We start from the raw sequence: 12,418 nt of genomic DNA on the forward strand, positions 1-12,418 counted from the left end.
TAGGGTTTTTTCCCCCCTTGAATTTGCCAAATAGAATAGCTATGTGAGAGGGTCATGGTCAGATTTCAGCCTTGAGGAAACATGGGCGCTTATGTGAAAGATAAACTAAAGCAAAAAAAAAAAAAAAAAAAGAGAGAGAGAGAGAGAAAGGGTGGGGCGGGGACCCGGCACAAGCAGTAGTGCAAGGCCCTGAACTTAAACTCCATCACCTCCAAAATTTGAGGATTTGTGAGGTGTGCACCCACAGCTGTGAGCTTACGCATTTCATCTCCATAAAGGTGTTTAAAAGAACAGTAAAGTAGGAAAATATTTTGGTGCAATAATAATTGCTGGTGGGAATTCCTGGAGGCAGATTTTCCCTGTTCAGTGTTCTGTTTTTCCTGGACCCCAGAATTTTCTTCACTTTTCTGTTGGACAGAAATTTCAGTGGAAGATGCATTATTATTCTCTGCCAAAGAGCATCTCAAACCTGATGATCTCAGGACTCCAATCTTTTTTGAGAAAATTAAGTTCCTCAAAACACCAGATTATGTATTTTCCATCTCACCTGGCATAAAAGCCAAGTCCCCCTTTTGGTTGTCTTGTTTAGAAAATGAAACAGCACATTTTAATTTTTTATATAGAATAAACTTTATTTTTTATTATAGATATGGATCAAAAATAAAAGTTCTTTATGTACATATGACATATTGTGCAAACAAAAGGCTCTTAAATACCATGGAGAGACAATGTTGTTGGAAAGAAAAGGAGGTGAATGATGGGGTTAGGATGGTCTTCCTGGAACTGCAGGAGGGGGTCGCCTAGTAAAAACAAAACAAAAGAAAATAACAAAAGAAAAACACAGATTCGGAGGAAGCAAACAATGTTTACGTTAGAAAATAAATACAAATAATAACATGCAAAAAAATCCCACCAAAATCCAATTCAAACCAGACAAAAGAAGCAGGCAGGCATGCAGGAGAAATGAAGGAATATTATCACAGAGCAAAGTTAGTAGTTTCCAAGACATTGTATTGTCACCAGCAGCGTGCGAGACATGAGCCATTTGAGCCTCCTGAACACTCCTCCATTTCACACCATGGAATTATAAATCCTTGCAATCACGTGTAAGAGACCTCTGACTTGTACCCAGGCCCGAGCACCTTTATAAACTAGCCTATTGGACTCCTAGCCCTGGCCTTGTGACACACATTTATTTCCAAAGACTTAAATAAGTGTTGTGAGATCTCCATAGAGGGGGAGGGTACTGATCTAGAAATCTGAAGGCTGAATTTTTTTTAAGTGTGGGAATTTTGAAGTTGTCAAGAGATCAAGTGGGAAATGCAATCATGATGTGGAAATCTTACAGAACATGATCTGTAAATATAGACTTGCTCCAGATGATTAGTGGTGATGTGTCTATCACCTGGCCAGGCCTCCGGGGATGGGTGGTGGGCTCATCTGTGCTGATCTCAGGGGTTGGTGGGCTTTCTGCCCTGTTTGAGAACTAGTCTCAGCTGAAATTCCCACTTATTCTGAAGTGGGTCCAGGGCAAATAAAAGCTGATTTGTTGGATTTTTTTTTCCATATTGTGAGCGTGGCTAGGATCTGGTCAGGCCCACGGTGTGTGAAGTCAGATGTGGCAAGCAGGCAAAGAGCAGGCCAAACAAGGTTTGTCCCATTGGTTTCACAGAAAGGCTATCTATGCTTTGATTTCCTCCTCCTAACTGCGTCAGTCAGGAGCTCCAGGGGAGGGACAGCAAGTCAGAGCCCCGGGCGGGGTCATACCCTGCTCTCTGTGGAGCTTCACTGTGGCTATCATCCCGGTGTCCCACACACTCGGTTCACCTCAGTCAGTGAGTGGAGCAATGAGGTCTACAAAAACAGAAAGCAAAAACAAAACAAACACTTCTTTTTTTAATCTTCTGAGAGAGAGGCAGGGGGAGAGAGAGAGAGAGAGAAGTTAATGGAGACAAAATGACCGACTTTTTTTTTGTTTGAACTGTGGTTCAAAAAAATGATCGTGTCTTCCCCTAAATCCAAGACCGATTTTTCTTCAGTGCATTTAGCTGGCTACACCAAGGAGACCGCTCCTCCATTAAACAACCAGGCCCTTGTGATTAGTACCTAACCTTTCTGTCTTTAGCTTGTGACACCCAGGTAATGGGGATCCCTGGTGTTTTCATGAAGAGAATGTCATGAAGTTTCTGTCAGGCTCAAGGAGATTTGTCACCTGCCCAGTAAACCAGCTAGAACACGTGAATGGTTAATGGCCTCAGCCGGGTGGGGGCGGGGCCATCGAGCGCTTTCCCCGGGGAGCTGGCTTGGCGTTCTAATCCAGCAACAGGGCGACCTCCCATCGGACAGCTCCTTCTTCCCGTCTCTACTTAGCTTGGACTTGACTTTCCAAACGATGCTATCAATGGATTAGCTAGTTCACCACAGCAGTCTGGGTTTTTGAAATTGTTTTCTTCCCCCCAAGTGCCGCATGTTATTAACTGATCACACTGCAGTTTTTATGTTACCTTTTTGTGCGAGTACCGGGGCTTGAACTCAGGGCTTGAGAGCTATACTTCAGCTTTTCCCTCAAGGCTAGTGCTCTACCACTTGAGCCACAGCCCTACTTCCAGATTTTGGGTGGTTAAATGGAAACAAGAGACTTCCAGGCTACCCTGCCTAGCAGGCTTCCAACTGTGATCCTCAGATCTCAGCCTCCTAAGCAGCTAGGATGACAGGCGTGAGTCACCGGCGCCTGGCAGCATTATATTGGAGCTTTTTACATGTACAACTACAAAGGTACATCATGCTGTTACTCCACTATAAAAGCTGGAATGCCGAGTTGCTAATGAATTCACCAGACAAGCAAGTCTACCTAATGTAGATTATAATTTCAGGTTACATTTTCCCAAACTTTCTGAAAAAGAACTTTATAAGTTGCTTGCCCCAAATACTAAGGTAAAGAGACAGGAAACTCTTCACATGGATCATGCGAATTGTCTGTAACGTGGTTATTAATAAGAATGGTGAATGATCCCCATTTTCTTGGTTCTGTCTCAGTGCTGCAGTTTATCCTGACGGTGACATTCTTCTGGAAAGATCCCTGGAAAGATTCTGGAAAGATTTCCTTATAGCTTTGTTCCCTTCCATGAGAATCTCACAAAACATTATTTGCTTGCTTGCTTTGTGTATCACTTTAGGTAATGAGATATCCCAGAGCCGAGGCTCGGTAAGGTCTTCTAACTTACACTCTGCTGATCTTAGTTCGAAAGCACCCTGCTTCCCCGCTTCCATCACAAAAAGCTGATGAAGGAAATGCAGTCAATTCAACAGAGCTCTGTTTTGGAGAATGGCAGAAAGGAAGTAGGAAATAATCTGAGTCTGACACCAGGGGGTCCGACGCCAGGTTCACTAACACTTGCGGTGTTTGTCTCTTATTGCCGCCTTTATACCTCTTGGATCTCCTGTCCAAGGATCCGGGTACTGCTTCAAAGCCCAGTGCTCCCAGGGGACTGTCCTAAAACAGGAACTCTTACTACTTTGTGTGTGTGTGTGTGTGTGTGTGTGTGTGTGTGTGTGTGTGTGTGTGTGTATAACTTGTTGAAATCCCTTAGACATTTGGGAAATGGAATTAAGGCTGTGCTTCTAGCCAGTATCTTTGCATGTGTTCTAATTGTGAGACAGCCATGGTGGAAGAGCAACATGCAAATGACTGGAAACATGGCAATCCTGGCCGCGTCTGCGATGAACACAGGGCAAGTTTGATTCACCCACACATTAGATGCATTGCTGGGTGACACTGAAAGGTTACAGCAGAAACACTGGGATGTCGTGCTGCTATCTGCACGGATGGGAGAGTTGTTCTAATAACATGAATGAAAACGGGACAGTTAAAACCCTTTGCTGACTCCTTTACACCCTCCCCGGCCAACCTCTTGCTTGTGGTAACTCTCCTTAGACATGACTCAGACGCTATTACTAACACTGCGAATCATGCAGTTGAGATGAAACGTGAGTCACAGCACGGCCCTCACGTGGAATTTCAGGGGAAAGGGTCCTTCGACGGTGTGGGAACATACACATGCATCATGGAACACAGGCAGATAGGTCAATGCAGAGATGGAGAGGGAAACGAGAACAGGAAAGAGAGCATTAACACAGGTATTTTCTGATCATGGAAGGGTATCAGTGTCTCCCCTCATCTCTTTCTTGCCTTCTGTATCTGGATGGCAGAGTCTGGGATTATGTATATTCATGAGGACCATCGTCAAGACGCTTGCGATGGAGAGATCTGTCTGGAAACTCAAGGCAGGCTGTGTGTATAGTGAACATTCACTCACGTTTGGTACTAGAGGAAGTTGAAGGGGCGCATTGTCCCTGGTGTTTCCAGAGGGCACGCATCCGGGTGGGTGGGCAGCTATGCTTTATAAGAAATGCCCTCTGGGGGCCCAGCGTCTGGGGGCCCAGCGTCTGGGGGCCCAGCATCATCTGGGGGCCCAGCGCCTGGGGGCCCAGCATCATCTGGGGGCCCAGCGTCTGGGGGCCCAGCGTCTGGGGGCCCAGCGTCTGGGGGCCCAGCGTCTGGGGGCCCAGCATCATCTGGGGGCCCAGCGTCTGGGGGCCCAGCATCATCTGGGGGCCCAGCATCATCTGGGGGCCCAGCATCATCTGGGGGCCCAGCGTCTGGGGGCCCAGCGTCTGGGGGCCCAGCGCTCCTTCTCCTACTTTCAGGGCATTTTACAAGCTCTCCCAGCGCACTTGGCGTGTCCCATAGACCGTCCCGTCCAATCATCTAGGAACCAGGTTTTTGTCCCTTTTCAATCTATTCCGACCATTCCTTCAAACTGGGAGGAAATATTCTATTCTCTTTTCTTTGAATTGTCTAATTTTCTCCTTTAAAAATCTTGCCAAACCGGGTGCTGGTGGCTCACGCCTGTCATCCTAGCTACTCAGGAGACTGAAATCTGAGGATTGTGGTTCAAAGCCAGCCCGGGCAGGAAAGGCTGTGAGACTCTTATCTCCAGTTAACCACCAGAAAACCGGAAGTGGCACTGTGGCGCAGAGTGGTAGAGTGCCTTGAGGTGAAGAGCTGAGGGACAGCACCCAGGCCAGAGTTCAAGCCCCATGACCGACCAAAAAAACCAAAAAATCTTCTGGCCAACTATGGTGGGTCACGCCTGCAATCTTAACACCCAGGGGCTGGGCTGGGGGCTGGGGTAGGGGTTCAGAGCAGGTGGGGCAAAGAGTTCATAAGACCTTATCTCAACGGGTAGAAGCTTGGCACAGTAGAACAGGCCTGTAATCACAGGAAGCATACGTGGAAGGACTGGGGACTGAGCCAGATTAGGAAAAACAAGTGAGACCCTATTGGAAAAACGAGAGCAGTAGGCGGGGGATGTGGTTCAAGTGGTGGGGCACCTGCCGCGCCGGCTCAAGGCCCTGGTTCAAAACACACATTCCTCTTCAACGACAGACGCGCACAATGCGACCATTCTCTCTTTTTGGTAAGTTTAGACCAAATTGAGCAAAGTATAAAAATGTAAAACTCTCAGGTTTTAGGTTTAGACATATACAAACAAGAATGAGGAAATGGGAGGGGTCCTTCAAATGTTATAATTTATTTCAGGTTCAGAAATACAATTTCACATTTTCACAACAGGTCCATGTGACCTTCAGGAACGATGCAAGTTTTAGGAATTTGCTCATTTCCATTCAGAAAGCCCACAGGGCACCATTAAGAGCGCCCCAAAGTGCCCGGACAGCAGGTGGCAGCCGGCTCGCAGCAATCACAGTCCACACAGAGAACAAGAGTCTGCTTTGTACACAATTCCTTCATACAAAGGCAAAAAACAGAATTTGATTCAGAACAGGGGGGGAAAGGCAAGGTAGACCAGGGAGCAGGAGGAGCGCTGTGCATGGGGAGGAGTCACGGAGCGCCGGTGGGCCGGGAGGCGCAGAGAAACGACTTTTACAGACGGGTAGCCGCCAACCCGGGAGTGGGGTACGTGTTGTCACAGTTTTAAACACGTTCTACAAGGAGCCAAGCGGAGGAAACAAAGGCAAGGACGAAAAAGAATGGGGTTCCTGGGCTGCGCCTTGTGTGGAGCCCTGAACCAGAGCCGCGGGAGGCCTCTCCATGACACCGGCGGGCGGCGTGGCCAGGTCTCGCGATGCGCGGGGGGCTCCCCCTTCCTAGAGTTCTCTCTGTCTCGCTCGCTCACTCGCACACTGGTACAGGTGTGCACACACACACACTGGTACAGGTGTGCACACACACACAAGTAGCAAGGCGCACACTCCCAAAAATATTCCTAGGGTTTCACGTACAAAACACCACACGGTTTTAAACGTATCACCTTGACAAGACGGCTGAACTACCTAGAAAACACCAAAGCGCTCTGGAGAAAGGTCTGCGCGACCTGTTCTACCCACAGCCAACGCCGAGCTCCCTGCGAGGAGTCCCCCGGTGGGAGATGGTGGGAGACTCACGGCTTGATCTCGCTGAGTACAATAGTTCAGAGACTTACTATTTGGGCTTTATTCTTAATTCTAAGGAGATTCCTGTCAATGCCAAATAACTATAGCCTTTGTCAAATAAAAAAAATTTACCCAAAAAAGTGGGAAACCTACCTCTAAGAAGTAACTTCTCTCTTGCATCATTAGAAATTTTACTCAGAAATAGCTACTACTTTTATTACATTGCTCAGTACGTCTTTTTTTTTTTTTTTGAATTTACTGTAGAGAGAAATTACTATATAGAACAACTTGGCTGTTTGTAAGAGTCAGCTCAGCAATCCAAAAATAATTTATAATTCTAAATAGCATCTCAAAGGCAGGCTTACAGATCTTAGACATCTTATCAAACTAACCAACAGTTCCTTCTGTGGATTTCAGTACAAATGCTGTGGACATTACCTGTGGTCATGGTTATTATGAGCATTATGCCTCTCTGAGTGCAGTCTAGAAGTAGGAAAGGTTGTATACCATGTACATTATGAGTGTGAACCACCCACGGTTATCATGTGTGATGGCAGATCCTCCCAAGTTATCTCTTGTATTAGTAAGGTTTAAAAACGTCTTCATGCTCACACTCACAGACATGCTGAGCATGTTTACATAGATATTTACACCGACACATACCCATAATATATATGTATGTATATACACAGTGCACATACAATCCCACTCATGCTTGTGGCTTTGCTGGGGTTTGAACTCAGGACCTTGCACTTGATAGGCAGGTGCTTTTATGGCTGAGCTATACTTCTAGCCCTATGCGTGTGGCATAATACACTAAGGGACACAAAGTACACACACTTACAGCAACGAATTTACTGTGTATATGCTGTGTACATAGAGCCATGCATAGCAAACGTGTTGTCACAGGAAACATCAGCATTTATCACATACTGGTATTAGGTCCCATTCATATGTCTTGACTATTATGGCTATAGTCTATCCTAAATAGTCACAGTGTTAACCTAGTGACTAGTTTTTAACCCTAACTTCAGAAGGTTTATCAATGCATCACAGGAACTGGTTTTATTATGATGATTAGGGATAGAATGAGTTTTATCTGCTAATAATCAGACTTACTGCTCTTCTATGTTACAACACACATCTAAAAGCAAGATTTGGAAGGATATTCTTGGCAGGTGATTTTAGAAATGCAATATGCCTGTTCTAAATCAATGCTATTTCTGTAATCTGTCCACAATTGAGGAAGTGGTTATTCCAATTAATCAACGTTCAGGCAAGATTTAGCATGTGCCAACAAAACTAGATTTACTTGTCCAGCACGTAGCGTTTAATTGTCCATAATCCTAAAAACACTGATGTTTTTGTTCTTGACAAGACAGCGTTCCATCGACTGTGTGGGCAGCGCCAGAGCCACCAGCTGCAGGGAGGCGGTGGCCATGAGAGCAACGCGGTTCTTCACGCTGCGTTCCCATGCCGGGGCTGCTGTGCACTGCCCCTCACACTGGCCCTCCGTTTCCACAGAAAAGCACACGCGCCACGGCAAGCTGAGAACAGTGCGGAAGGCCAGAGCTCCGGGAGAGGCTGGGTTCTCTCAGACTCCTCATGGGAGTTTGACACACAACAAAAATGTGCCCATGAGGAGAGACAATTGGGAGAGTGCATGTGCAGGAATGTAATCAAAAAGCAAAAGCCCAGGACGACAAACACCAACACCATTGTTTATGACTGCATAAAGATCAGTGGGGAAAAAGAAAGGAAACCTCCAGTGTTCTCTGACATTGGACATTGGTTTGTGTGATCAGAGAACACCCCAGTGGGTGTCCACAATAGTGTTGTTTAACAGAAGGAAATTTCAGAAATACAGCAAAATACGAAACCACCATTAGCACAAAGCCAAACTCTGCACTATGCAATTTGTGAGCTGCCTGTTTTAGAGAGTTCGAAGGACGCGGGAAAGGGAGCCTAAACCGAGGCCATTTCATGAAAAGTCCTCACAGCAGATTGTGGGAATGGTTACTTAACATCTTCCACTTAGCTGTGACACTGTTTTCAAAATACAATATGTGTTTTATGCATTGGTTTCATTCACAAACAGTTACTTTTTTTTCCCATTGAAGACACAAGAAGACTTAAGAGTAGTAATGTTCTTTCTACAATCCCTTTTAACTTTAAAAGTTGAAATACCCTTTTTGGAAACCATATATTCTCCGACTTTTGCCAAGAGTAAGTGGCTAGCTGTGACCTTTGGACGGGTTCAACACAATGCCATTCCACTTGGCAAGCTCTCTTTTAATAATGGCTGAAAGTCTTTACTTCGTGCTTTATGGGTATCTGCTTTGGGTATAAACTACACAGGAAATTAAAGATAGGTTAACCTACAAATCATGTTTGCTGCTCTCAAAGGGAGACATTGCACTTAGTAAAACCTGATTTACTTCTGTAGAATATGAAATAAATGTCAGGTGACCCCACGATTCAGTGGAAGCCTTGCTCTGCTGTCTGGGAACAGTTAGCAGACAAAATCCCATTTGGCTTCAGGCTGTTTCCTACATGTTAATCATTTGGCCCTAGGTAGTTCAGAACTTAGCTCATGCCTGAACTATTAACCTCTGGGTGAAACTGTCCTTTTAAATTGTAGAAATGTCAGAAATTGCAAATTTGCTTTAGCTCTCAGTAAGATAGGCACTTTGAAGTGCTACCTCTTTAAAGACAGGAGCAGGCTGTTGAGCCATGGTATGATGGACTGGCTTCTTCAGATCATAGAAGTCATTCTTCCAGTTAGTATCATATAAGTATCTTATAGTGCATTTGAAGATTAAAGAGAGCCTATAATGGATCGAGACATACACCAAACCCATTTTGGGGTGTGTGTGTGTGTGTGTGTGTGTGTGTGTGTGTGTGTGTGTGTGTGTGTGTGTGTGTGTGTGTGTGTGTGTGTGTGTGTTTACAAGGAAATAATACCAGGGAATCATGGGTTAACATGGAAAGAATTTTTTCTTTAAAAATGTTAATGACAAGAATAAATGGGAATTAGTATGAAAGTATAGTTAGCCATATCAAAAGTTAGATCAACTGGGAAAAGTAAAGTTTCCCTGTCATCCTTCACTTTAACCAACCAGGAGTCGAACATAGAAGGGAATAAAGAGGTTATACTTTTCAGACATTTTTACATATGTGACATTTTGCTGCTGCTTTGAACTTTAGTCAAATCTACTGACTTGCTTTCTTAAACAACCTTAACGCATTGTTGCATATGCTTTTAGCAAGAAGCAACGCGCACTGGTGTGGGGAGCTCTCTAGAGCACACCATGCAGATTTTTCCCTTTGCAAAGTACCTTGTGCTTCCGGAAAAGTTGTATACTTAAGGAATCCTCCTCTAAAGAAATCGCTTCCTACTAGTCTTATGAACATAAGGAAGGACAGGGGCTAGGATAGGAGCTAACTACGTAATTATGGAGTAGTTGCCATCCTAAACTATGCAGGAGAAAAACACGTATGGATTAGCTCTAAGTTCATGATCTCAACTCTGTCAGGAGCTCCTTTCTGAAGGATATGCAGCAACGCTTGGCCAAAGTCATCTCAAACATAGGTCAGGGTAGGCAAATGGAACCCAAACGCAGGGCTGCGCTCCACCCCTACCTCAGGCAGAATGACACAGGAGCCTCTCTGGGGGCAGTGGTTTTCAAGGGTCAGCCCCTACAGGTCTGACAGACAGACCATGAGCCATGAGGATGAGCGATGAATGCGTTAGTAAAACTGGTTACTTGCCTACCGATGTCCACAATGCGGCTACTCATGGTGTGCGGCAATGGTTGCCAGTGTGCTGCGTTCACATTAACTCATTAGTGATTAGTTGGACACCAGGCACTTCATTTTAGTCTAACAAGGAGGACTCTAGCGGACGGATTATAGTGGGACGAGTTGGTGATGGGGGTGGTCTCCGGCTAGAAAGAGGAGAGAAAGAGACAGGTCAAAATCCAAGCAGAACAGCACAGAACTGTCCCCAGGACACCGAGACTGGGCCACCGTGCGCATGCTCATGCAACTCGGGACAGCCTGACCTCAGCGCCTCACCTTTCACCCACCCGACACTCAGGGACATCTGCCTCCAAAGCCAGGGGCTCACTCCCAGTGCTCACACAGAGTAGGGTCATGTGGAGGGCGCCGGGGGCATAGTGCGCAGACGTGGTGGCAGAGTACAGCCGTTGTGCTTTACCCTCTCCAGCAAGTCTTAGACAACACCGGCGTTTGAGTTGCTCCTCTGCAACGTCTCCCGGGCGTGTCCGTCCTCCGCTCTGTGTCCAGCGTCGGTGGTACCCCCGCTGCACTAAGCAGCAGCACTCTCCAATCTCTTCTGTACTTTGCTGCTGATCTGCGGAGTACTGGACAATGACAGACCCAGGCTCTTCAGAGTTCTCTAGGAGTGTGAACAGGTTCGGGGGGAGCCGCAGCTCTGGTTGTACTGCTCCTGTCGCGGCTGTGGTGCTAGCGGCGCTCAGCGTGATCGCTCTGGTGGGCAGTGATGCTCGTGCTAGCGGATGAACTCCGGATAACTCAGTGTCACACTGAGACTTTCAACATTACCCTCTAATGCTCCTTGAACTCCCATGTTTCCCCCAGCAGGTGAGGTTGTGTGTGCGTGTGCACACCACACGTCACAGGCAGTATCTTGGGAATAATGCAATAGATTCCACAAATAGAAATCTTCCTTTTTAACAAGACTCTCCAGTGATTTTTTTTTCAAAAGACTCCTCCCAGATATTACTCTCATGTCATAGAATTTTCTGTTTAGAAGCACTGAGTTGACCAACTTGGATGAACAAGAAAAATAGAAGAAGAAACTTAGGAAATGCTTCAAAGTTGAATCCCTGTGGCCTAGAGGTTGGATTGTAGTTCACTAGCCCACTACGCCTTGCTAGGCTTGGTTCTTCAGACCCGGCTTTCCCACGTGAGGAGACTCAGGGAGAGGGCGCCTGGGTTTCGCGAGACGCGCTGGCTGCAACTGCACTGTGGAAGGACCGATCTTAATTGGCTTTGAGTGAGTTTGGGTGTCGGGTGAGCGCAGCCCCACAACCACGCGCAAGCGGTGGCCTTGGACTTGCTGTGCTGTGCTTGAAGCTGTAGCTCTGCCTTTTAACCGGGACAATGGAGCAAGATCCTATGACTTCCAGGAGTACTGTCCGAGATGCTCAAAAACTCCAAGTAGTGTGGTTAAAGAAAGGGCAGCGATCTGCGGTGTGGCCTACAAGCACTGGAATCAATGATAAGAGGATCTAGATCCATAGTGAGTGGACAAGACTAGACCTTAAATAATGAGAGTAGAGGGAAGTAGCCGGTGGTAGGGACGAGGAAGGGAGAAACGGAAATCAGCGAATAATCCCTGACCTCTTCAATCCCTGGGCCATGTTGCTGGGTTGGGGAGGGACAGCGGCAGAGCGCGGCCAGGGAAGGGATTCGAAGGCCAGCTGTCTGCTGCGGGTCAGCGCTGCGGTCGGTTCTCCACCGCCATACCCCAGAACTTAACCTCATCTTTGGCTCAGAGTATTTTCCCCAAATACATAAATCAGGAGAACTGAAGTGCTCGGGTCCTCGAAGAAGACATCCTTTGGGCCTGGCACTGAAAAAGCGCTGCGTAGCGCTGTGGTGCGCAAGTAAATAAAAATAACATTTCCAAATGGTTAAGACATCTTTGAAATATGCGCAGTTCCGGGTTAGAGGACCTTATCTGTGTACTTATATGATTACTGGAAGGAATGAGCGTTATTTTATTTCTGGAAGAATAAAAACAGTGATCTGCATGAGGAACTCTACTAGAGAGAAATTCAAGAGAAGTATTAACTTGTTCAGGGTTTCTTTTTGTTGTTGTTTTTGGGTCCGGTCGTGGGGCCAGAACTCTGGGCCTGGGCACTGTCCCTCAGCTCTTCAGCTCAAGGCTAGCGCTCTACCACTTGAGCCACAGCGC

General features: G+C 46.4%; 1 protein-coding gene across 4 annotated transcripts in view; it reads right to left on the reverse strand.

Moving 5' to 3' along the window:
• Positions 1–641: 641 nt before the first annotated feature.
• The window catches only part of LOC138818219 (dynamin-3), a 414,072-nt gene continuing 402,295 nt past the window's right edge, over positions 642–12,418 (reverse strand). For 2 of the 4 annotated variants that reach the window (XM_070009221.1, XM_070009222.1), the window contains one exon: positions 5,576–10,400. In XM_070009221.1, coding sequence (XP_069865322.1) covers positions 10,331–10,400 — 70 coding nt within the window. In that variant the 3' untranslated portion in view covers positions 5,576–10,330. Of the gene's footprint in view, positions 801–1,767; positions 1,855–5,575; positions 10,401–12,418 lie in introns of those variants that run through there. The other 2 variants (XR_011369011.1, XM_070009224.1) reach the window with 2 other exon arrangements.

Source organism: Dipodomys merriami, unplaced genomic scaffold (genome assembly GCF_024711535.1).
Source record: "Dipodomys merriami isolate MVZ:Mamm:240054 unplaced genomic scaffold, mDipMer1.0.p SCAF_72, whole genome shotgun sequence".
Taxonomy (NCBI): domain Eukaryota; kingdom Metazoa; phylum Chordata; class Mammalia; order Rodentia; family Heteromyidae; genus Dipodomys; species Dipodomys merriami.